The 26,105-nt window shown below is 35.9% G+C and overlaps 1 protein-coding gene across 1 annotated transcript in view; it reads left to right on the plus strand.

The window, feature by feature from the left end:
* Positions 1–23,541, plus strand: part of ODR4 (odr-4 GPCR localization factor homolog) — a 59,854-nt gene extending 36,313 nt beyond the window's left edge. Inside the window, 5 exon segments of the mRNA XM_036754989.1 lie at positions 2,001–2,129; positions 3,576–3,666; positions 9,117–9,302; positions 16,667–16,777; positions 19,733–23,541. Of these exon segments, the coding sequence (XP_036610884.1) occupies positions 2,001–2,129; positions 3,576–3,666; positions 9,117–9,302; positions 16,667–16,777; positions 19,733–19,800 (585 nt within the window). The 3' untranslated portion in view covers positions 19,801–23,541.
* The last annotated feature ends 2,564 nt before the right edge of the window (positions 23,542–26,105 follow it).

The following is a 26,105-nucleotide window of genomic DNA, read 5'->3' on the forward strand; positions in this document are numbered from 1 at the left end:
ATAAATGGGAGATGACTATCTCATCTGCCTCCAATAAACTCCAGTGAACCCTATTTTAAGTCATGGGGATAGATTATAGGAAGGAATAAGATAGGAAATGGAATACTATTTTTGGAAACTGGCTAGTTGTCCTTTTTTTCAGGAGTATAGAGGGTGTGAAGGAAAGTAGTGAAATAGGTCTAGAAAACTAGGTTGGGACCAGATTGTTCCATATTTTAAATACCAGGCTAAGAAATTTATTTGTATTTTATTCTACAGAAATGACATCAAAGTTTTAGGAAGTTTTTTTTCTTATATTGAGTCACAATTTGCCTCCCTTAATTTCCACCTACAGATACTAGTTTTATTTTCTAGAACTAAGAAGAACAAGGGTGAACTGCCTTCTACCTGACAACCCTTCATATAATTGGAGATTGCTATTATGTCCTACCCTTTTCTTATCTCTTCAGTCTGCCTGCCCTAATCTAAAAAAAAGAAACAACTTTCCCTGAAGAGTACTGTTTTCTCAGCTACCACCGTCCCCTGCAGTACCAGAGTCCTACAGAAAGCAGTCTGTACTCTTTGACCTCCCCTGCCTTTCCACCAACTCCTTCCTTTACTCCTTGTAATATGACATCCATCTCCACCACTCTACTAAAATTAAATTCCTTGACACTGTACCTTTCTAATTCTCTTCCTGTTCCTCTGACTGCTTCTTCTTTTTCCTTTGCTTCCTTCTTCTGTGGCCCTGCTCATCTCTGCCCTTTTCCCAAGAGTTGGATATTTTGGCAGGGTTCTCTGCCTTTAGCTTTCTATTTAGATCTATCTATATTTTCTTCCTTAGTGATTACCTCCATTTCATGGCTTCAACTCTTACTTCTGTGTGGTCCATTACCAACTTTTAATTTTTTCTAATATTTCTCTTATGCCTAACTTTGAAATACATACTGGGCGTTTCTGTCTGGTCATCATACTACTTTGCACTTCAAAAGTCAAATTCACAATCTTCACATTTAAACTAGCTAATCCTGATTTTTGTGTTCCTTTAGAACAGAAGTGTGCCATTATTCTCCTAGTAAACTAGGCTTGAGATCTTATAGTTATGCTATATCCTTTCACATACCATACTTTCCAGCCAAACTGAAATACTTGCCATTCCTTGGTTGGTCCTGAGCTATTATTTGAATGTACTTTCTACTTCTCCGTTTTACTCATGGCATTTATAGTCTTCTCCTGCCTATTAAAGATCCTTCCCAGTATTTCCAGGTCTGTCTTCTTCACCCCAGGTAGCTATTTTTGGTCAACCCAAGTAGAAGTGACCTTCATGTTATCTGAACCTCATTATCTGAAGTATATTGTGTTTCTCTCACGGTGCTATAGTTATTTGTATACATATCTTTTTTTTTTCTGTTGGATTGGAAGCTCCTTGAGGGCAACAATAATGTCTTATTCATCATTCATTCTTCTCAAATACTTCTCAGTGCCTTTCAAGCAGTTGCTACTCAAGAATTATTTTTGGAATAGATATTGAAATTGTCATACTTGCACTCAGGATAAATAGGACTGGACTTCTATTTCATTGGAATAAGGCACTGTCAGATGAGGAAATTCCCCTACCAACGCAAATTGACACTTTCTCTGCCACTCAGAGTCTTATTTACTTAGAAAACTGACAGGGTACGTGACTTGTGCAGAGTTACATAGACATTATGTGTTAGAAGTGGGACTTGAAACAAGGCTTTGGTGGTAAAATGTCATACTACCCCTCATATTTGTATTTAAAAGAAAAAAATTGATTTCAAGTTACAGTGTAGATGCTCAGAAAAACTTCTAAAATACAAAAAGGAAAATAGGGTAAAGACCTTTTCACAATTGAGAATATTTTCAGACATTGGGGCAAGAAATTAAAGTAATGCTCATGAAATTAATGCTTATGTGCAGTTTAACATGGCACTTGTTTTACTTCTAATGGGAGGGCTACTTAGTCATTATTTAGACTAAATGCGATATTTCTCTTTCAGCTCCTTAATTCAAATCACAGATCTACAGCTACGGTCCAGGTCTGCAGTGGTTCTGTAAACCTCAAGGGTTCTGTGACATGTAGAGCTTATATTCACAGCAACAAACCGAAGGTTAAAGATGCCATGCAGGTCAGAACACATCTACCATCGTCCAGGGCATTATAATGTTTTACTCCAGCTGTCTTATAATGTTTTAACCATTTAAAACTTGGAATCATTCATTTGACTCTACTTGGCAAGAGGATGTAGTGTACATATCCTTAAGGTTCCCTTTAGGGTTCTTAAGAGGAGAATGTTTAAAGAGCTAAATGTGAGCATTATTCTTATTTTTAAATCACTAAGAACATAGTACTAGTGAATCTAAATCACAGTAAAATCACAGAACTAGTGAAAATATAGTTTATCTACATGTTCAGAATTAAATCTGAGAACTTATGATAGGGTTTAAAGATCTTTATTCTCATTTTTCTTTAAGTTGAAATAGCCTATGGATATTCCATGGTATTTTCAAAGGATCTGGATTGTATCAATGTGGCCAATATTGCTCTCTTATTTGTTGATAGGGTAATTACCCCATGCTGTAGACAGAAATTTTTTGTAGGTCTTTGAATAACTCATAAGTACTGGTGCAACAGAATTGCTAGATTCTTAGTCCCTAGATTGTTGTTGTACAAATGACCCACCTCCTTTTCAAGTAACATTTTCTGAATGAAGTCTGTGTTACCTCTTGCTTGGAGTCATCATTTATCATATGTGGCACCCTACTTTCTTATGATGTTCATCTCTCTGTTGCCTTCTGGGTCACTCACAATTTCGATTTCTTTAAAAATCATGACATTGCCATGAATTGTGGTTATATGCAATTAACAAAAGGAATATTGGTGTTAAAAATAATTTTTATGTCAAGGAGCACCTTGAGTTTGTCAAACATCTACTATTTCTCAGATAAAATTATTTTTATTATTAATAAAATGTAGCATATGTTGTTTTATTTTATATTTCTCCATTTTCCTATGTGAAAATGGAGGGAATTTGTCCTTAGGTGATGATTACACAATTCCCTATAGCATCATCAACGTATTATGAACTATCATAATGATAAAAAGGTATCCTAGGTCCTTTTCCTCTCAAAATGTTTAGTTTCTAAGAGCAACCAAAAAAAAAATTGAATTGTCATGTTGGGTGCCAAGTCATTCAGAAATTATGGAAATTATAACATACTTTGATATTAATAATGGTGTAGTTCACCAGTTCAGAGCACTGACATTGACTGGCAATTTGGAAGTAACTAATTTGGATAGGACTGAGCTGAAATTTATTATTATTCTATTAAAGGGAAAAAACCTTTATGACATTGATGGATATTGCTGAGGAGATGAATAATAAAAATGAGTTTGTAAGGGAAATGTTTACCTGCTTTAAGGACTAAGTTTGTCAGTCACTTTAGATTTAGACTTATGTTTCCATTCGTGTTTTTATAAACATAATTTTACCCTAAATATTTCAAAATTATGTCAATTAGGATCTTATAGCAGGAGCTCTACATCTTTAATTGTGTTTTATTTTTGTCTCTAGGCATTAAAGAGGGATATACTGAACACAGTGTCTGATCGTTGTGAAATACTATTTGAAGATCTTCTTATGCATGAAACACCAGTCAATAAAGGTTTGAATATAAAATAAATAATTTTAAAATTTCATTTTATGTTTTCTTTATTTGATGCAGGAATATAACAGGGCATAATTGTACACATTCTTAGGGCTTTGCGATAGAATAAACTATTTTCAATTGCAATAAAGTATTTTTAGCACTTTAGGAATAAATTTTAGCAATATTTGCAAGCTCTTATTGTCTGAATGGTAATTTTTTCCTCTAAAACACCAAACCTACTAGTATGTGTGGCCTGTGCTATAGATAATTACTTTTATTTACTTAAACATGTGAGTTCCCTCCAGAACCTCTAAATGGTCAAAATACAATTAAAATTTTTTCATTACTTTTATTATAATGTGTTCTAAATAGCAATCTGTTTCTTTGAAAATCAGTAATCATTATCTGGTATGTGTGGTTGCTTGCTACTAAGTAGAATATTTGATTAAACAGGAAACTTTACCCATGGACCAGATAAAATAATATATTTTACATAGATAACTTATGGGATAGACTAAAATATAATTAGTTCAAGAAGGACTTTTAAATATTTATGATTGGTATATAGATAATGGGTGCAGGGTTATTATCGGGTGCTAGGGATGCTTAAATACATCCCTTACATTTTAAGATGATGTCATGAAGGTAGATGTGTCTTCCCATAGAACTTTTCTTGTTACCACTAGAGAGTTACCACAGAGAGAGAGAGACACACACACACATTGAATCGTATATGTAGTGTTTTTGCATTCTAAGGCTTAAAAGTGAGAAGACCTTGACTTAAGTTCTTCCTTTGACACTAACTAGTTCTGCCTCTGTGGACAAGTCATTTAACCTTTCTAGAATTCTTTTTCCTTATTTATAAAATGGGCATAATAATTATACTACCTTTCTCTCAGTGTTATAAGGAAAGTTCCTGTTATACTATAATGACTCTATCATACTCTTTTGTATACAGTAGTTATTATTTATGCCACTTAAGAATGCTTAATCATTTTTTATATTCAGATTAGAATAATGTTTTGAACATTTTGATGCCTTACCCATTTAATATCTCAAAGTAGCATTTCCATGACTTAACTCACAGATTGAATATTGTATCCCTTAAAAGTAGGGGTTCTTAACCTTTTTTGTGTCACGGACCGCTTTGGCAGTCTGATGAAGCTGGTGGATCCTTTCTTGCAGAATAATGTTTTTTAAGAGGAAAAAGAAAAAAAAATCACTTTACAATTTGAATGACTACTGTTCTGGTCATTGTTAGAGTATGAGGTATTTAGCATAGTCATATCATAGTTGTAGAATTTAATTATATGATTTAATTATGTAATATAAATTATGTAATTATGTTAATTATATAACAAAATATAGGGAGTTCCAAAAATCTTAGTGCAGTTTTAAGTTATTAAAGCTTAAAACTGCACTAAGACTTTTGGAGTACGTTGTGTTTTTGTGCTTTCCTGTGGCATACAGGAAGCATAACATAAGAAGCTTCCACCCTGCATCCCCACTCTCCTAACATAACTACTTCTAGAAAGTAGCTGAACTTTCTCAATTTTAGAGGTAGCTGTTGTTGTTGTTGTTGTTTGTGTTTCATTCTTGAAGATGACCATGGCATCAGGGAGGTGATGCCATGACTTGCAAGTGAATTGGATTTAGGTGAGGGAGGGCTGTGTAAAGTCACAAGCCTTACTTTCTTCTCCAGAGCCATCTGGATCCAGTGGCAAGATGTACATCAGGACGACTGGGGATGGCCCCAGATGCAGTGGAAGACCTTGACATTTTTAAGCTAAGGTCTTTTCCCTGGTCTCCATTTGACTGAGGCGGTGCCCATTCAGTGATTACAACTAAGTAAGAAATGGGACAAAGCTGTATGGCTCAGTGGATAGAGTTCTGGGCCTGGAGTCAGGAATTCCTAAGTTCAAATTAAGTTTAAGGTCACTTAACCTCCGGGGCAAGTCACTTAACCTCCCTTTGCCTTAATCCATTGAAGAAGGAAGTGGCAAACCACTCTAGTACCTTTGCCAAGAAAAGCCCATGGACAGTACTGTCCAGGGGGTCATGAAGAGTTGGACACTGCTGAACAGCAACTCAGTTTTGAAATTTAAAGCTAAAATATTTACTCTGTAACTGTAGTTTTAAACTTGGATCTGAATTCACAAGTAAAAAATATTTATTTAGAGGTATAGAATTTGAAATTGAAAGACTATAGTATCTTAGATTTTGAGTTGAAAAGGACTTTAGAGGCCATATAATCTCACTCTTTTGTTTCAGATGTTATAAAATAGAAGCTTAAAGAAGTTAAATGACTTGCTTATGGTCACACACCTGGTGTTGCAGAAAGGATTCAACCCCAGGCAGGTTTTCCTGAATCCAGCACTTTCACTACCACACTGCCTGTCATGTATATTTCTAGGAGTTGTTTCAGTCATCTATGACCCTTTGTGGTTTTCTTGGTAAGGATACTGAAGTGGTTTGCCATTTCCTTCTCCAGCTCATTTTACAGATGAGGAACTGAGGTAAACAGAGTTAAGTGACTTGCCCAGGGTCACACAGCTAGGAAGTGTCTGAGACCAGATTTGAACTTAGGAAGATGAGTCTTCATTACTCTGGCCCCAGCACTCCAGCTGTTGTGCCAGCTGGTTGCCCCTGTCTAGGAGTTATCTGCGGATAGATGGTACCTGAACCCATGAAAGCCGATGAGATCACCAAGAGAGACAATGAAGGGAGAGAAGGTGAGGGGACAAGACACTGAGGGACACTCATAGTTTGGGTACAAGACATGGATGATCATCTAAGAAAGGTGCTATAGAGAATAATCACAAAGAAGGGAAGAAAAGCAGCTGAAATGCCCAAAACCTCTCATGAGGAGACAAAATCTATGAAAGGAGCCAGTGGTAAAATCCTTTGCCTCAAGTGTCTTCTGTATACAAATGTTCCAAGTTCAGGTATCAGATGAGGAGCTCTCAGAGGTTCTGATGCAAGGAGGCAATTTGATCTCATAGGGATCACTGATACGGGCTGAGATGAAACCTGTGACTGGACTGTGTCTCTGTTTGGGAACATTTTATTGAAAAGAAATGGGATAGATAAGAGGCTGGAGAAGAAGATGGTAGCATTGTAAGTAACAAAGTATATTCCTGTGAAGAAATCCAAGAACTAGACGAGGGAATCATGGCAAAGAACTTCGGATCTCATGGTTCATATGAAAGTTTCTTAGCATGCTATTCTATGTCTATCAGGAAAATTTTACAGATAGTGATATTTGGAAAGCATAATATAAAACTTATGTAAACCATAGCACTTTTGCTTGTATTTGGGATCTGTATAGAACATATTTACTTTACTATACAATCTTTTAAATAAAGAGAGGTGCATTTCTTTGAAGTTGTGAATGACCAGCTTTATATAATTGTATAAAACCACTTAGAGTACTAGTAAAAACAATTAAGAACTATAACCAGCCGCTTATGATTAACTTTTATTTTGTTGCTTTAGTATAACAATGTAATCATTCTTTTTTAAGAGAAATAACTTGAGATCTATATGGGGGACAATGTATATTTATTTTTAACTTAAACTATTTGATTCTTCCTTTTTGCTTCTGGATTTGTGGAAGGCAGATTTGGGTTCCCCAGTTAAAAATGTCTCTTTGAAAATGAAAATAAATACAGGAATGATTTTTGAAATGGCAGCATTGTCTTCCTTCTATTTCTGAGTTTTTAGTGTATTTTAACGAACTGTTACCTTTAAAAAATACATGTAATGATATCTGTTTTTGTCATCAGTTGTAAACTAATTAGAAGACCAGTACTCATTAATAAATTTAATTTATCTTCTGAAAAAAAGGTTAGAAATGTGCTTTTCTTTACTTTTTTCCTTCTTGTTCTCTCTGTTTTTTGCTAATATTTCCTGTTAGAAATATGACAACTTGTTTCAGAAATAAATCAAAACCACACAATTAATGGGCAGTTTTTAATGTACAGGGAACATATTTTTAAGGTTTTTCTTCTAGTATACCTTTATTAATGCAGCCCAAAGCATTAAATTTGATTTTGCATTCTAATATTCCTTCTATCGGCACAGATTATGAGTTCCACTTGATATTTTTAGCTTAATAATAATGATTATTATTACCTGTATATGTGTGTGTTCTTATATAATGAGACTAGACAATTAAGAAGTTACAAGGCTAATTGCAGTACAATGACTTTACAACTAGGAGGCAATCTGGTCAAAGAGGAGAATTTAATTTCACTTCTCTGAAAGGTAGATAATGTGCTAGATCTAGAAGAAATATGCTGATTTTTACATTTCCCTTGAAACTTAAGGAATTTGTCGTTTTTCACCTTATATCTAAAGTCTTTCCTTGGTTACTTGACATATGTAACTTTTGTCATTTATAGGTACTTAAACAAAGGACAGCCGTATTTTAAATTATTACCACCACCACTCCGCCCCCCCCCCCCCCACACTTTGCGACTTGAAAAGAGTAAGGAAAATGATGTTATAATGTGATTTGAAAAGTAACAACAGAAAACCCACAAAAATCATTTTAATTTTATTATTGAAAGGATGCATTCTGAAAAGAATAAACCCTTTTAAAGAATAGGCTACCCTGTAAGCATAATTTTAAATAGTATAAACCATATACTAAATTTTTATATTTATATGTTCTTGTGAATAAAATTATTTATATGAAGAAATAGGGAAAAATTCTAGATTTAATAATCTGATTACTTTTTAAAATTAATTTTATTGATAATCTTTTGTTTTTATAAACCTATCTCTTTTAATGGAATGTTACTTTTCTGTAGTGGTACCCGTTTGCTTCTAGTATAGCAAAATCAACCTTACATTTAAATCCCTGAAGAGTCTTCACTCACTTTTCATGACTTATTTGATATTACTCCCCTTCACATTACTCTGTGCTTCAGCCAAAGTAGTCTACTGGTTGTTTTCCAGACTTCCATACTTATCTATTGACCTTCTGTCTTTGCATAAGCCTAGAATGCCTTCATCAGCTCAGAATCTTAGAATTCCTAATTTCCTTCAAGTCTTAGCTCAGATGTCATCATCTCAGGAAAGCTTTTCCACATTCCCCCAATTGTTAGTGCTGTCTCCATCCTCAATTTAATTCAGTTCAAGCATTTTTAAAAATTCCTCAGATTATCTCGTATTTATTCTGTATTATGGGCATGTTGTTTCCTTCAGGAAGTAAACTCCTCAAAGGCAAGGATTGCTTCATTTTTGTCTTTCTATTCCCGGTACCTTGCATATGGTAGATGCTTAATCACTATTTGTTTAATTAAATTATTCAGATGTTGAAGAGGATAGAAAGGTCCCTTCATCTGTTTATTTTTTAGTCTTCTATAGTTTTGATTTAGTTATGTCACCATTGCCAGGAGTATCTTTTTCATAGCCAGTAATAACATTATTTACGTGATGATGATTATGTTTTCTTCTAGATTCTGAAAAAGAATTCCATGTTCTGCCACATCGAATATTTGTCCCCATTCCTGGATCCAGTATAATGCTCTGTGATTATAAATTTGGAGATGAGTCGACTAGGGAAATACAGGAACGTTTTGTGGAATTGCTGGATCAGCATGTAGGAGTAGATGATTTAGAAATTGCTGAGGAAATCAACACAGGTAAAAATAAGATCTTGTTTAAACAAGGAGGCTTCATTGTAGCTATAGTAAACAAATAAACTTGGGCTCTAGTTTTTGTTGTTGCATTTACTAGTCTTGTGACTGCGAGACACATAATTTCTGAACTTCATTTTCTCATCTGTAACGCACTACTTTGTTGCTGTGAGGAAAGTACTTTGCAAATTATTAAGTCTGACATAAAGATAAGCTATTATTAAACACATGATTAAACTATAGTGAGGAGTCACTTAATTAGAAGATCAACAAAAGATTAACTTTTAAACATCTTATGGTTGTTTTGGGTATGCTGATGTAATATTTTAAATAAGGCATCTCAAACTTTAATCTTTACAGGGAAAGAAAATGAACATATTCCTTCCCAGAGGATATTAAATACTATTGTTAATATTTAAATGTCAGTACATCCTGCACCTGTGATTTCATTGGTTTGGGAATTTTCTGAGGGCACAGAGTTCAAGTGGCTTGCTCATCATCCTTGCTGAGCTAGTAAGTTCTAGGGGGCAGAATCTAACCCAGGTTTTCCTAATTTCAAAGAAATCAGTCTATTCACTGTGCCATTATGCAGGTATTTATGGTAAATAAATGGTAAATATGTAGTAAATATTGGCAGAGTGGCACACTGTTGATCAGAAATACTAGCAAAGCATCACAGTATTTCAACTTTTCAAAATAATAAAGGTGTCTTGATAAGGTAAACATAATGTAGAACATGAATGAATCCCTAATAGGAAGAACTATGAAGTTTTATATTCTATAATTTATGGATTTTTTCTCAGAACTCCATTATCTTAGTAGTTTCATGCTGCCACAACCTCCCTCAGATGAGGAATAAACACTTATAAGATAACAGAAGGAAATGTCTGCTGGAAGGGGCAAACCTGAAGAATGCCTTCAAATTTCCAAAGCTATATTCTTTAGACACATATTATGCCAGTCGTCAAATGCAATTTCTTTCCATTTTCATCTTTCTCTGTTATATTGGAGCATATATTTTGGATGTTTGTATTATTTTATTTTGCTCCTATTGAATACAGAATTCCCAAGACACACACACACACACCCATATAAATGCATGTGAACATTACCTTAGGAAATAATACTATAATGTTCCTAAGATAACTTTTTAAAATATGTGCTAATTCTGTAAACAAAGGTAGCTGTCAGGAAAGAACAATTCATCATTTAGACTATCACAGTGTCCATGAGTGTTCTCCTAAGCAGATTGTTACCCTAGTCTTTTTTTCCCTCATAATTAAAAAACAAGAGCTTTTAAACCTCAGTACTGCAATTCCCCCACCCCCAGTACGTTTTGCAAATTTCATAGTTATTCATCGGTTGCTATGGTGTCTTTTTTTTATCCTATTTCCACACCCCCTTGTGTTTACAGTATGGGCTGGAACTGGATTATAGTGTTTAATTCAAGCACTCTTGTTACTATGGTGAGTCATGTAATTGATTGGTGAATTTCCAACCTAGCTGTAGTGCCTCAGGTGTGAGTTGAGACCACCAACTTTTTCTAAGACGATAATTCCAAGTATTAATGCTAATCATGATGAGGGATAAAAAGTTTGCTTCATAGTAAAAAAAGGGAAGAAAAAACTTAAATCCTCAAATTTTGATTTTGTGGCAACTATTATATTTTAAGTGATGTCGTTATTCAATAGTATCATATAATATCCAATAATAATATCATCATTTTAAAGACTATGGTTTTGTTTTGAACTTATAAACATAGGTCATTTTGCAAGTCTTATTTTTTGTACCACCTTATGTATTTTAATGGTTCCACATAGCAGTGCCGTGAACTTTCCCTGCTAGCCAGTCATAGATTCAAAATTGAAGAAGAAGGAGTATATAGGTTATCTAATCTGTTGCCCAATTAATCCCTGAAAATCCCTTGTCTAGCACCCCTTAAAATGATGGTTATCTAGCCTGTCTTTGACTTAGTTCATGAGACAGATCTTTCAGTTATTACAGTGTTTTCTATTCACAGAACCTCAGGGTTGGGAAGGACCCAAAAAACATAACCCATATTTGAATAAGTACAGGTATATTGAGCAAAAAAATTATGTCCCTGTAGCATCCACGTCCTGTCCTCCGAAGCAACCTGGAACCCATCTTCTGCTCATTTTTACATAATATCCCTTTAGATACTTGAAGACAGTCATCATGTCTCCTTAGTCATCATCTTCAGGCTACCATGTGCTCGTTCCTTCAATCAATATATGACATTACTGACAGATACCCTTACCATCCTTAAGACATATTCTAGTGTCCTTAAAATGTACTTGGAATTGAATATAATACTGTCGAGGTGATTGGACCTTTCAGAGTATTATAGAACTCTTATTTTCTATAATAAGTGGTAGTTTTAAAATGCAGCCTAAGTTTGTATTGGCTTTTAAATTTTTTTTTTTATTTTTTAGCAGCTACATCATTCTTCAATTACAACTAAGTATTCCTTGATACTTATATATCAGGACTTTTTAAACTTTTTCCACTCTTGACCCCTTCAGTGCTTCTTAAAATTATGGGTCATGGCTTACACAATCCCTAGATAATGTGAACTGCTAACTACCAACCTATGTTCCATCCATCCTCTTCAGGTGATAATTTTAAAAACTTAAATGCAGGCATTACCTCTATCTCTGTTAAATTTTGTCTTACTGGTTTCATTCAGGTCTGTTGAAATAATTTTGGATCTCAGTCCTGCCATTTCATAGATGCTATGCTTCCCAGCTTCTTGTCCTTCTTACTGAACTCATGAGACACAAAAATCTGCCAAACATCTACTCATAATCTTCCTCAACATTAGTTTAACAACTGAATGAAAGAGTAGTTCCCTGGTTGATGTATTTTATGCTCTGTTTCCAAACATGCATAATACGTTATGAATTTACCATGCAAATACTGTCTATTGGGGCAAGAGAAGGCCATAGGGAGAAGTCAACTTAAAGTTGCTATACAAGCAGTATAAGTATCAAACCAACCACATTCTTAGAAAAGTGTCATTTTAACTCAATTCCAAAAGCACTTAAGTGCCTACCGAAAGCTGCCAGGCACTATGTCTCCTCATTACTCTTATGACTTCTTTTGTCTTCTAGCTGTTCAAAGGCAGGTGATTCCTATCATTCATTCAATTATCAAAAACTTAAAAATGCTCTGACATAATAAGCATTCAGCTGTGGAGAACTCTTGGGGGAAGTGATGACACTAGGTGAAGAAAATTGAACGATAAAGTGTGCAGTGTAAAGATGATTTATAATTTGCTTCACCCAATTTTCACTTTATTTAGGAAATGTTTAGGTTTAAAACAAGAGTTTCTAACTTATTCGTTGTAATCCTCTTAAAACTAAGCTCTATCTTACTCCATCATACATTGTTTAAAAAGTGATATTTATTTTTGCACAAAAAAGATGCTTAGTGATTAAATTGAAATTTGTAGAATTATTAAATGCCAAATCATGTAAAGTGTAGGTTCTAATCACATATTTATAATCATTTAGTGAGTAAAAAAATACACTTTTTCTGTTAAGAAAATTATGATAAAATAGCAAACTTCTTTGTGAAGAGCATTTTGGTACAAAGTGAGAAAGTAAATAGTAGACATAGGCCTTGTATTTGTAATCTAATGAAGAAGACAGGGAAAAAAAACACATGAATGTTTATCAATATAGAGTATAGCATTTTTTCTAAGAAATATGACTAATCATTTTTAATCATTCATTTAATATATTTAGCAAATGTTTTAGCACCTATTATATACAAATAATGTTTTAAGTGTTATGAAAGAATTTTACACTTAGTTTTGTATTTAATATTTAATTTTTCCCCAGTTACATGTAAAAACAATTTTTAACATTTGTTTTTAAAACTTTAAATTCCAGATTCTCTCCCTTCCTCCTAGCAATTCCATATAGAAAGTGAAAAAAAAAAAACAAAAGTTGCTTCAGTCTGTATTCAGACACTATCAGTTCTTTTTCTGGGGATGGATAGCATTTTTCATCCTAAGTTCTTCAGAGTTGTCATGGATTGTTATATTGTTGAGAATAGCCAAGTCATTCACAGCTGATCATCTTACGATATTGCTGTTAAATTGTACTCATTACATTTCACTTTGCATCAACCCATGTAAGTCTGGGTTTTTCTGAGGGCATCCTGCTCATTGTTTCTTATAGTATAATAGTATTCCATCATAATTACATACCACAGCTTATTCAGCCATTCCCCAATTGATATTCATCCCTTCGATTTCTAATTCTTTACCCCCAGAAAAGAGCTGCTATAAATATTTTTGTACATATAGGTCCTTTTCCTTTTTGTTTATCTCTTTTGGGATACAGACCTAGTAGTGGTATTGCTGTGCCAAAGGGTATGTGTGGTTTTATTAGCCCTTTGGGTATAGTTCCAGTGTGCTCTGTAGAATGGTTTAGTCAATTCACAGCTCTGACAACACTACATTAATATTTCATTTTTCCCACATCCCCTCCAACATTTGTCATTTACTTTTTTTTTTAAATTCTAGAATTTTTCTCAGTAATAAATCTGAATTTTGTTTGTACCATGTAGACTAGAAATCATGTCTTTAAAGATTATTTTATTCTTCAGAAGGTATAGGAAATGAGGAGGTGGGAGGGCAGGGAAGTGTTATTCTGAATCCTATTCAACAGGAAAGAACTGGTTACTGAAGTAGAAATGTTGGAAACCTTGGCAGGAAGTTACCACTCCTTAGAGTTTGCGATAAAGTGCAGAGCCTAGCCTACTAGTCTGGCGCACATCCTAGGGTTTGGCAGAACAGATTTCAAAGAGTTCAGCAAAAGAATGGATAGGAAGCTGTAGCCTAAAATTCTATAAGAAAAGTTGGTCCAAGAGGGATCTTAAGTTTCTTCTTGAAGATGCACCACTAAAATCAGATGAAGCAGAAAACAGTTGTTTAATAACAGAACATACATCCATAGGGAACTAATGAAACAGTTTAAAATTTTAAAACATGTTTAGATGATAGAATTAAGAGCAAAAAAAAAGAATGAATAGCAAAGAATTGCACTGTTCTGCCTTTTAGCACTATCAGGGGCACTAAAGCTCATAATTAGCTGAGATTGACAACGAATGTTAATATCAGCAGGATCTCAAAATGGGAAAAGATCTCAGGTGCTTTCTAGCCCAACCTCTAAAGGAACCCGTCGTTAACATTTGACAAGAGGTCATCCACCTTTTACTTGAAGAGTTTTAGTAATCTATAACTTAAGGTATTCCATTTCATTTTGGGATATCTCTAATTCTTAGGAAGCTGAATTTGAGCTGATGAATTCTGCCACTCACCAACTTGCCCAAATTACTTCTACAACAAAAGAGTTTTTTTTTTGGTAGTCCTTAACCCTATGTTAAATATTTTTTATCAATAATTTGAATGACAGTTTGAATATCATGCCTATTAGATTTACAGATACCATTCAGTAGCTAACATGTTGAGTGTCAGAAATGAGCTCTAAAATGATCATAACAAAGTCACCATCCAAAAAGACTATAACAATATGAATCTAATAAAGTGAAATGAAATAAAAGTAGCTATAATGCTGAATATGAATCAGTACTGCGGCAAGGAAGCCAAAAAAAGCTAACAGTCTTAGTTGGCATTAAGAAAGACGGATTGTGGTCATGCTGCTTTGCTTTGTCCAGCTGGACAACATCTGGAAAATTGTGTTCACCTGTGGGTGCCATATTTTAGTAAGGACATTTATCAACTAGAACTGCTCCAGAGGAGGATGGTGTATCGTTTGGGTATTGTAAACCATGTCCATATGAAATTTGGCTGAAAGAGCTAGAGCTGTTTATTGAGAAGAAAAGTCCCTGGGGACACAAGATATTATTACAAATATTTGAAGTCCTGTCATGTGGAAGAGTGGTTATACTTGTTCTAACTAAGTATAAAAGCATTGGGTGGAAGTTAAGGTAAGGTAGATTTAGGCTTGGTGTCAGGCAGAGTTTCCTGTCAATAATGGAATAGGCTTATTTGGAGGTCTTCATATTTCCATCCTTGGCAGTCTTCAAGCACAGTATTTATGACTGCTTGTTGGGTATGTTATAGGTGTATAAAGATGAGAGGACCTAAGGAGGAACTGGGACTTGGTGATCTGTATGATCTTGTCCAACTCTGAAATCTTCTGATTCCATATTCCTTTTGACCCTAAGATTCTGTGATCTTTTCATCTTGGTGTCACAGCTCTCCATTTTAGGTACCCCTGTTTACTGAGTAACCATGCTTGAAGGAAATCTTTTCACAAATTTATTGGGATGTGAAGATTCTTGTCTCTAGGCTACTGGTTCACTCTCAATCCAAATGGCCTTTTGTGTACCAATCTGGGCCTCAGTTTCTCTGTAAAATGACAGAGAAGGCCCCTTCTAGCCATAAAAGTTTTTGAGCCTGTTACACAGCTGATTTCTATAATGATTTCTCCTAAGCCTAGGAATTAGAAAATTGCTCTCTCTCCTTAAATTTAACAACTTGAATATCCGGAATTCTCTTTGCTAAACTCTCAACAAAATTGTCAAAAGTCAATTAGCCTTTCATTTCTAAATATCATCCCAGTTTTAAAAGATGCTTGTCCTGGTAGAATCATCGAACCTTAATGACCCTGCTTGGTGAAGTGACTTGACCAACATCCCACAGGTGGTCTGTGGCTGACCTAAAGCTTATTTTGGTGTATCCTCAGTTTCATTCATGTGTGTGTTCGTTATACTATTTAGACCACAAACCCTCCATGCCTATTTGTCCTGTGTCTTGTAATATTCTTGTCCATATTTTTCTGTTTCTTCATTGAGGATCCTCTCCATAGGCTCAATTCTCACTTGCCTCTTATTTTTTGGGTATATCAAGGTACGATTTTGCCAGTTTCCTCATGTGTTTTGGTATTGTTGTAACACTGAAATTCACTTTGAGAACCTTGGGCAGAAAACTCGTGGTGATTTGAGGATGTCATTTGAAATTATTTGTATATCCCTTATCTTTATAAAGGGCATGGAATATGGATTTTTATTTGCTCACATTTTGAAGACTTGAGATTCAGAAACCTAAAGCTATATGGAAAAAGGCAATGTTAAACTAAGGTTGGGGTTTGTGCATTTTATGCCCTCTTCTAGTTCCGTAGCACACTATGCAAATTTAAACACATTTGAAGGTAAGGAAATACAATTTAGTCTGTCCTAATCTGGACCTACGAATGAAATAGGAACTTAACCTTATTTTTTTTTTGTTTATAATGTTTTAAGTTTTAATGAATTCTGAGAGTAATTACTCCTATTATGTACTTCTTTTAATAATTGCTTCTTTTTCCCTCATTCAGCTAGTATAAATTCATGTATGAAAAGGGAAGACGTACCAGACAACACAGACGATGATCAACCAAAGCATCTGGTTAAAACTACAATGGCATTGAGAATTCAGCAAAACATAGGTGTGTTTCCGCTAGTTGTTTGTATGCCATGTTATAAAAACATTCTGGAATGTGAGTTTACCTATTTTTGCTTGTCATGAACAATTTTTCTTATTTTCTTAAAAACTTTATGCTGATATTTATGGTTTTGTGAAGAGTAGTTACTGATCTTTATGTATTATGAGAAGAAAAAAAACCTGTAATCTTAATTTTAGGCTCACAGAGTCTGGGGTACAAATAGCCTAATTTGGATAGAGCATTGGCTGTTGGCATGGATATTGAGAGACCAGAGTTTCATGCCACCTGAATCACTGAGTAGTTATCTGAATTTCAGAGTATCAAGCATTTGTTCTGCTCTAGGTGTGTGCTTTAACCTGTAAAACCAAATAGTACTGCCTGCCCAACTTAATAGGAATTTTAAGTTAGAAGTTAGGGTACTTTTCACTAAACGTGTTTTTGTTAATTGTTTTAGAACGTCATAGCCTGTGGATATCTCAGGCTATGAAAGAGTTTTTAAATGGTCAAGACCTTTGGTGTCATTTGGTCATTAAATCAATAAACATTTATTAATTATATGCCAGTCTCTATGCTAATTTGATCATGGTTCTTTTTGACCTAAAAATTTTTCATACTCCTTGGTTTTCCAAAAAGTAATTTTCATTATTTTAAGGAGAAACCAGACTCATCATGTTGAATGAGCAAGTTAGAGTTATTGCTCCTGTCACCTACTGGCTATTTTCCCTTTTCCTGGTACCCAGGCTTTGACCAGAATATGCCATCATCTCATCTAAAATGATCCACAAGTGAGTCACTGAGGGCACAAGTAGGTGGGGCTTGCTTACAGAGCTGACCCCTTGATGGCCGGTGCGGTCCTTTCTTTCTTTGTATCCCCAGCACTTAGGCTAGTGTCTGGCCTTTCATAAATGGTTGTTGAATTAAATTGAATTGACCTGTATAGTACTATCTAAAACTGCCCTCTTCAGATATAATACCTATGTGAAAATCTGTAGTTACACCTTTTTAAATATTGTTCTTATTCCCCGTTAATTAATTTAATAAATTTAATAAATAATAAATTTGGATAATAATAATAAATAATAAATTTAACAAACTACTTTGAGTTTTATTTAGAAGACGGTGAAGTAGATGGTTGCCATTTACATATAAGCAACTTTTTGTCTTCTTTAGAATCATAGCATTCCATGACAGATGTTGGAGGGGATAAGTTGTATACTGATTCAACCATTCTGTAGAGCAATTTGAGACTATGCCGAAAGGGCTATAAAACTGTGCATACCCTTTGACTGTGATACCTGAGTAGCCAGCTATTGCTAAAAAACCCTGCCCCCAGCCCCCAACTGCAAACCCCAGTCTGCATAAAAAAGACAGACTGAGTTCCTGCCGTTTGGCGAGTGTCCTGGGCCCCTAAGACATTTTCAAGGAATGTAAGCTAATTACCAGGAAAGCCTAACGATCTTCCTTTGTCTAACTGAGTGGGCTGAGAGACGACTCTATCTCTCATCTCAACAAACCCAGCTGGAGCATCCCTCGGTCTGCCTATGGCCTTGAAGCATGAAAGCCTCAGCCCCAGATATTCTTTTGAATTATGAGACTTCTGCCTTATCTTGAGCCTTCCTTGTTGTGGGAGTTATGGCAAGTTGGAGACAGAGATCCTGGGTTGTAAAATTCCAATTGACACTTTGTCAGCTATCTGATATGTTGTATTTACAGTCTATTCAGGAGGTTCCTCTAATGTATCATGGTCATAAAAAGTGAAATAACACAGGCTTGCTGAGTCTGCAAAGTAACATATGTAAACTTCAAGAGATAATTAAGCACTGAATCCTGCATTGTCTATATAAACTACCCTCTCGCTTCAAACGTTGCCATTGATTTGGGAAGAACCCAATGACCGCCGGCTAATAAACTTCTCCATTCAAAACTTATACTCTGTGGCGTGTCTCACTCGCTTCTGGTATAACATGACCGAGCAATACCATTCCTAGGTCTATATCCCAAAGAGATAAAAAACAAAAAGAGAAAGGACCTATGTGTACAAAAATATTTATAGCAGCTCTTTTAGTGGTGGCAAAAAATCAGAGATTGAGGGAATGTCCATCTTTTAGGGGTGGCTGAACAAGTTCTGTATGATCGTGATGGAATACTCTTGTACTATAAGAAATGACAAGCAGGATGCTCTCAGAAAAACCTGAAAAGACTTACATGAACTGGTACAAAGTGAAATGAGAACCAGGAGAACAATGTATGCACTAACAGCAGTATTGTATGATGATCAGCTCTTAAATGAGTTAGCTATTCTCAGCAATACAATGATCTAAGACAGTTCTGGGGGACTTATGATGAAAAATGCTATCCATCTCCAGAGAAATAACTGATGGAGTCTGAATGCAGATTGAAGCATACTTTTTCTTTACTTTTTAAATTTTTTTTGTGTTTTCTTTCACAGCATGATTAACATGGAAATATGTTTTGCATGACTGCACATGCATAACCTATATCAGATTGCTTTCCTTCTCAATGAGGGATGAGGGAGAGAGAAAATTTGGAACTCAGAAGTTTTTAAAAAGGAATGTTAAAAATTGTTTTTACATGTAATTGGGGGAAAATACAATATTTTAAAAAATCATATGTTCCTCCGAATAAGATTTTCCTGGCATATAACAATGCTTAAAATGCATTAAGAATTAAAGGCAAGACTTTTGTATCTACAAAATGTAGAAGATCAGTCTTCTGGCTGTGGAGATGGAAAAACAATGGACAAGAATAAGAAGAATCCTCTGAGAAGTAGAGGGGCCACTTCTAATGTCTTGTCTTTATACTTTGTTGTGTAAATTAGAGAGAATGTTTGCACTTGTGCCGCAGTTGACTTTGCCCCTTCTTTCTCTGGTCCTGGGAATCTTTCAAGTGTTCTCCTTTGGTTTACTTATGTTTTGTGTTTGTTTGTTTGAATTGTAGGTGTCGCGATAGCAGCTGTGGTGGCACTCCTTGCTGCAGGCTTTTCCTTTCATTACTTCAGTGATTAATCTTAGACACAAGCTGCTTTCTACTCATTGTGGGAACACTGACCAGGGATGAAGGGCTGATCCTGAAGATGCAAGCAAGACCTAGAGACTTAAAGAATAACAGGCAGATCTGTTTCCATAAATGACTAATACTTGTACTTCTGATTTGTCATAAAATCTCTAGCTACCTTGTATAGGCATGCCAGTACTGTAGGTGGAAGAGGTTTCCAAAAATAAAGTGGATTATCGAGCTAAAAATTTAAGTTACATGTAATATAATATTATTAACCATAAAGAATAAAAAAAAACAGGTATAGCAACAATGTAGTCATGGCAGAAGGACTCCTGAGCTTGTAGTCAGAAGACTTAGGTTTGAGTCCTGCTTCTATCACTTATTATCTGGGAGAGATTTGGCAAATCATTTTAACTTCTCTGAATTTTAGTTTCGTCATTTGTAAATGGGGATAATAATACTACCTACCTCACAGGGTTGTTGTGAGGGAATAAGGAAATGTATATAAAGTGCTTTAGATGAAAAAGCACTATATACAAATGAGCCATTATTTATTGTCTTTTTGAATTGTGACACCAGTCAGGATGTATAAAAATCTCAATACCATAGAAGGATGCCTCATGTTCCTTATAGGGGAGAATGATTTGACAGATCACACAATGGAAAAGAAAGCCTACCATGTAGGCTGACACCTTGGACCCTCTATAGCAGACAGATAGAATGGTCCAAATAAAACACATAGGGATCAAGATCATGTAGACACTCAGTATCTCTCTTGTTAGCATATTGTAATTATCTTTTTAGACATCACTGATAAAAAATTTTTCTTTATGTGCTATTCTAGTTACTTTGTTTATTGTGTTTTGCTTGAGGATTATAGGCCTTTAAAAATGCTATAATTCTTTAATTAGAAAACTGCATCAATACAGTAGAAAACCAGTTGATTTTTCTTAATATCATGCTATAAACTAATATTCTTACTGGTAAAATTACGGTACAGATATTAAACAATACCGAGGTGTAGTCCATGAATCCTCATATATGTATATCATAATCCCCTATGAGAAGATAATATAAATTACAATAGTGTAACATACCCCACTGGGTGAAAGGCTATAAAGCCCTAATGGGGACCCGGGTTACCCTGTTTCTTCCTACAGTTTTACCAGATATATTATTAATCTTATTTCAGTGTGTTGTTTTGGTGTCTCTTTGAAGTATTCTGAACAAATGCTATTCCATTTATTGCAGATAAAGAAGCTCAGGCTTAGTTTGTTATGACCTTCATATTTGTCTTTAATTTTCATGGCCTAGACATTTTCTTCATTCTTGTGTTAATACTCCAGCACTACAGAATGCCTTGGGAATGTTACTGAAGCAAATATTGATAAAGCATTAGCTAATTGAACCTTATGTACAATAAATTAAGCCATGCTTTGTAATGGACTCTGAGTCCACTAAACCATTGCAGAATTTGAGGCTTCACAGTCAGTCAAAAGCTCATTTTTAGGAATTTAATAGGAAAAATATTCCTAGCCAATTTCAGTTGCCTTGGGCGTTCAGTTTGGCAATAATACCTTTTGTTTGTAAGTTTGTGGAGTGGCACTTTGTGATAAGAATGAAAGGAGTTTAATCTTGCATTAGATTCTATTTTAGACTAATCCAATTTAGTTGGCTGGGTCTCTAGCTTGCCCTTGTGATCAGAGCTCTGAATGGGAATAATACTTAAGGTATCAGGCATAAAAGCTAAACTAAAATTGCTTAAATTATTTTAGAGAATTTTTTTTTACCTTTGATAGTGAATATTTAATGTTTTTCATCTGTCAAGAATACAGTTACTAGTAAGTAATTCCTGAATTCTGGGTCTAGTGCAGAGAGCAGTGGATTAGGATTTAGTAAAACTGTCTTTTATTCCTAACTTCTGTTAACTAGATCTATGACCCTGGGTCAATGACCTAGCTTCTGTGAGCATGAGCTTCATTACCTGTAAAGTGTGGAAATTAAACTAGGTAATGTGTTAGGTCCCTTCTAGCATTAACTGTAGTTTATATAATTTGTCATTGATTTCAGTGTCATCAAAAATTGCAAACTAGCCTAACTTTCTTAATGTTTCTAAGCTTCAACTTCTTTATAAAATAGGGATAATAATTGCATTGCATACCTCACAAAGTGATTGTGAGGATCAGTTGATAAGATGTGTATGAGTGCTCTGTAACAGGAAAGCTATATAAATGTAAGCTATTCTTGATTTGCACAGGAATAGAGGAAAACCTTGCTTAAATATCTGCATCCCTACACTTAAGATGGTATTGGAATCATCAGTTCTATTCATAGTCATCTTCAATGAAATCTGTATGAGGCTTAAATAGAAGATATGCTTCGAGTCGATTATACATGTTAAATGATTTGTTAGACATTTAGTCCCAAGGCCAAATGCATGAGCACTTTGTCAAATGAAATGCTGCCTTAAAAGTTTGATTATCAGTAATTTGACAAAATTATAATATTTCTGCAAGCTAATATTTACTTGAGTATACCAGATCTGTTAAACACTATTATGCTCTAGTTAACTAGGTTTTTGTTTTAGATTTAGAAAGGACATTAATGGGAGCATGGTACAGGTGAAAGACCACTGGATTTGGGGTCATATTACCTAGATTCAAGTTTTGACAACCAATTACTAGTTGTGAAACCTTAGCCAAGTCACAACTTCTTTGAGCCTTGGTTTTCTTCTCAGCAAAAAGAGTCGGTTGGACTAGATGATCTCTAAGGCACCTTCCAATTCTCCACTTATGATCCTATGAACTAGACCTTGGTCCTTCAGTTTACAAATACAACAGCCATTTGCTCAAATCCCTATGTTCCTCAGATGTAGACCATTTGGTTTGCCATAACTTGCCGTATCTTCTAATGAATGCTTTTTTTTTTTTAAACAAAAGCTCTGCTTTTACGATATTATTATAAAACCAAAGTTTAAGTAATCTTAAGAGCTAAAACAACTATCCTTTTGGCTGGAATACTGAACAATGTAGAATCTGTGTACATGGTGAAGAATTCCTAAGCATTCTAACTCCTAGCATATTTCAGAAATTTCAGTTGAATTCTATATTACAGACATGAGAACTGTAGTGCATAGCACACATATCTACATTTATTACAAAACGAATGGGTCAAAACTAATTATCCTACTGTGATAGTATTTGAAACAGCTAGATCTTGGCAAGATGGTGAAGTAGGTAATATTTTTCGTGGCTCGTATCTCATGAGATGCCCAATCCGGTTAGGAAGATTTCTGTTCAGAATAATTTGACACAATGGATAGAGTGCCAGGCTTGGAGTCAGGAAGACCCAAGTTCACATTCGGCCTCAGGCACTTAATAGCTGTTTGACCCTGTGCAAGTCACTTAACCCTGTTTGCCTCAGTTTGCTCAAGGTTAAAATGAACTGGAGAAGGAAATGGAAAACCACTCCAGTGTCTTTGCCAAGAAAACCCCATATGGAGTCACAGAGAGACAGGACTCAAACAGTTGAACAACAGAACATTTGGAACTGTCTAAAAGTGGAATGGACTACCTCAGGGAATAGTGTTTTGCACATCAATGATGGCCTTAATGCAGATGACCACTTGGTTTATTAAAGATGGATTTTTAAAAAATTTGAGTAGAGCTTAAATTAGATGATCTCTAAGGTCTCTTCCAATTCTGTTCATGATTTTACATTAATAAAACTTGCATTTTTTCCTTTTCTCACATGTGTGTAAAGTCTTCGTGCTACCATAAAAAAATAGAGCTTAATTTCAAAAATGAACTTTAAGGGAAAAAATGTTATTTCTCGGACCTGGTACTCAAGAAAGAATGTTAATTTTCTGTAGAAATAACAGCTAACTAAAAGGGCAAAAGCCTAATCTTCCCCCAAACCTGCCCCGCCCCCAATTTCTAGTCCCATTTGCTTTACCATTCCTTCTAGCTCTTCAGATTCTGTAACATGCCCAGAACTACACTTACTTTCCTCCTAATACCTGCTGCTAACTTCGCTATTGCTGGTGCTGCTATCTTCATGCTTTCCCAGGCTTGAAACCTCAGAGGCATGTATGACTTGTTTCTCCATCACTGCCCTCATGCAGTCAGTCAGTTACCAAGTCTGACCAATTCCACAATCATATCTCTTGCATTTGCCCACATTTCTCCACCCACTAAGCCATTATCTTGTTTAGCACTTTGCCTGAATTATAAATATCCTCCCAATCTGTTGCCCAACTTTCAGACACTCCTTTCTTCAATCTGTTCTCTCTAGCACCAAAATAATCTTTCTATTGCACAAGTCTAACCATGTCTTTTCTCCAATCAAAAACCCGAAGTGACTCCCTGCCACCTCTAGGATAAAATACCAACACCTTGATAATTTAAAGACCTCCACGATCTGGCTCCAACCTATCTTTGCATGGCATTATTTCATGTTCCTCTTCATGTCCATGTGGTCCAGCAGAACTACTAGCTGTTCTTGAAACTTGGTATTCTACGCTTGTCTCTGACACATCCATGCAGGCCACCCCTCCGTGCCAGGAATTCCCTCTCAAATCAATAATTGAATTCAATGAACATTTAGTACCTACTATAATAGGGAAATTAGGAATGCATATCTACAAAAGCCTAACCTCCAGTAGCCTTCATTTTACTAGGGATGTGGTATACACATAGTGAGGTAAATATAATTTGAGGGAGGAGGGAGTGATAACAATTAGGGTAATTGGGAAAGGCTTTTCATGGGAGTTGGCACCTGAGCTGAAATATAAAGAAACTAAGATTTCTAAGAGGCACAAGTGAGGAGTCTGTGCCAGGTATGGGTGCCAACTTTGCAAAAACTTGGAAACAAGATAAAATGTTGAGTTTGGGGGATGATTAGTAAGACAGTTAGACAAGAATCAGCATTGTAGAAAGTAATCCCTATGGCAAACTTCTGGTTGTATTGGAGATCATGTAATTCTACCTTTGCTCAGGAAGCTAGGCCTAAACATTTCATTATTGAACATTTACTTCTCCACTCCCTATGAGACAATACTTGAACCCAGGTCTTCCTGACAGTCCTCCATCTGCTTTGTCACCTAATTTTTATTTTTTAACCTAATAACCCTTTCATACTCCCTAATTTGTGGAGAAGATAAAGTTTTCCTCTTCCATATCATTTCCTCCTAATAGTTGCCCTTGTTATAGCAACACATAAAGCACTGGACTTGGAGTTAGGATGACGAGTTCAAATCCTGCCTTACATGCTTACTAGCTATGTGACTCCAGGCATGTCAGTTAACCTCTTTTAGCCTGTTTCTTTATCTGAAAAAAAGAGATAACAATTACCTTCCAGGGTTGTCGTGAGATAAAATGAGATCTTTATAAAGTTGCTTTATAAACCTTAAAGCACTATACAAATGCTATTAAACATTTATATATTATAATAATATATGCATACACATAAGTATAACAATTCCTTCAGCATTTCTCTGAAAGACAAATTTGTACTACAAGCTTTATATTTGGAGGGAGGGGTGACTTCTGGCTGCCTGAGAAAATACTGAATATGTTGATGAATACTTATTTGGCCTAAGGGACTAACATCGTTTGTGCGGGGGGGTGGGGGGGGGGTGGGAGGACAGGGGTGTGTGGGGGGGTGGAAGGGGGTGGAGGTGAGAAGTTTTAAATTTAAGCTTCAGGGGGGGGGCGGAGCCAAGATGGCTGCTGGTAAGCACGGACTAGAGTGAGCTCCGTACCCGAGTCCCTCCAAAAACCTATAAAAATGGCTCTGAACCAATTCTAGAACGGCAGAACCCACAGAACAGCAGAGGGAAGCAGGGCTCCAGCCCAGGACAGCCTGGATGGTCTCTGGGTGAGGTCTATTGCACACGGAGCTGGGAGCTGGAAACAGAGTGGAGCAGAGCCCAGCCTGAGCGGCGTGGACGAGCCAGACCAGAAGCCGGGCGGAGGGGGCCCCAGCGCCCTGAATATGTGAGCTGCGGCGGTTACCAGACCCCTCGACCCACAAACACCAAAGACTGCGGAGAAGGTTAGTGGGAAAAGCTGCGGGAGTGGAAGGAGTTCGCGGTTCGGCTTCCAGCCCCGGGGGCAGCGGAGGTGGGGCAGCTACAGCTGTTGTTACTTCCGGCTCCAGGCCCACCTGGTGGGAGGAATTAAGTGGCGGATCAGAGCAGGATTGCAACAGCCTGCTGAAGATCTAAGTCCAGCCTGGACTGGAGGTCCTTGGGGAAGGAGGAGTGCGGCTCTGACAGAGCTGGCACCTCCCCCCCAAACGTAGAACATAGAAC

Source organism: Trichosurus vulpecula, chromosome 4, assembly GCF_011100635.1.
Source record: "Trichosurus vulpecula isolate mTriVul1 chromosome 4, mTriVul1.pri, whole genome shotgun sequence".
NCBI classification, from domain to species: Eukaryota; Metazoa; Chordata; class Mammalia; order Diprotodontia; family Phalangeridae; genus Trichosurus; species Trichosurus vulpecula.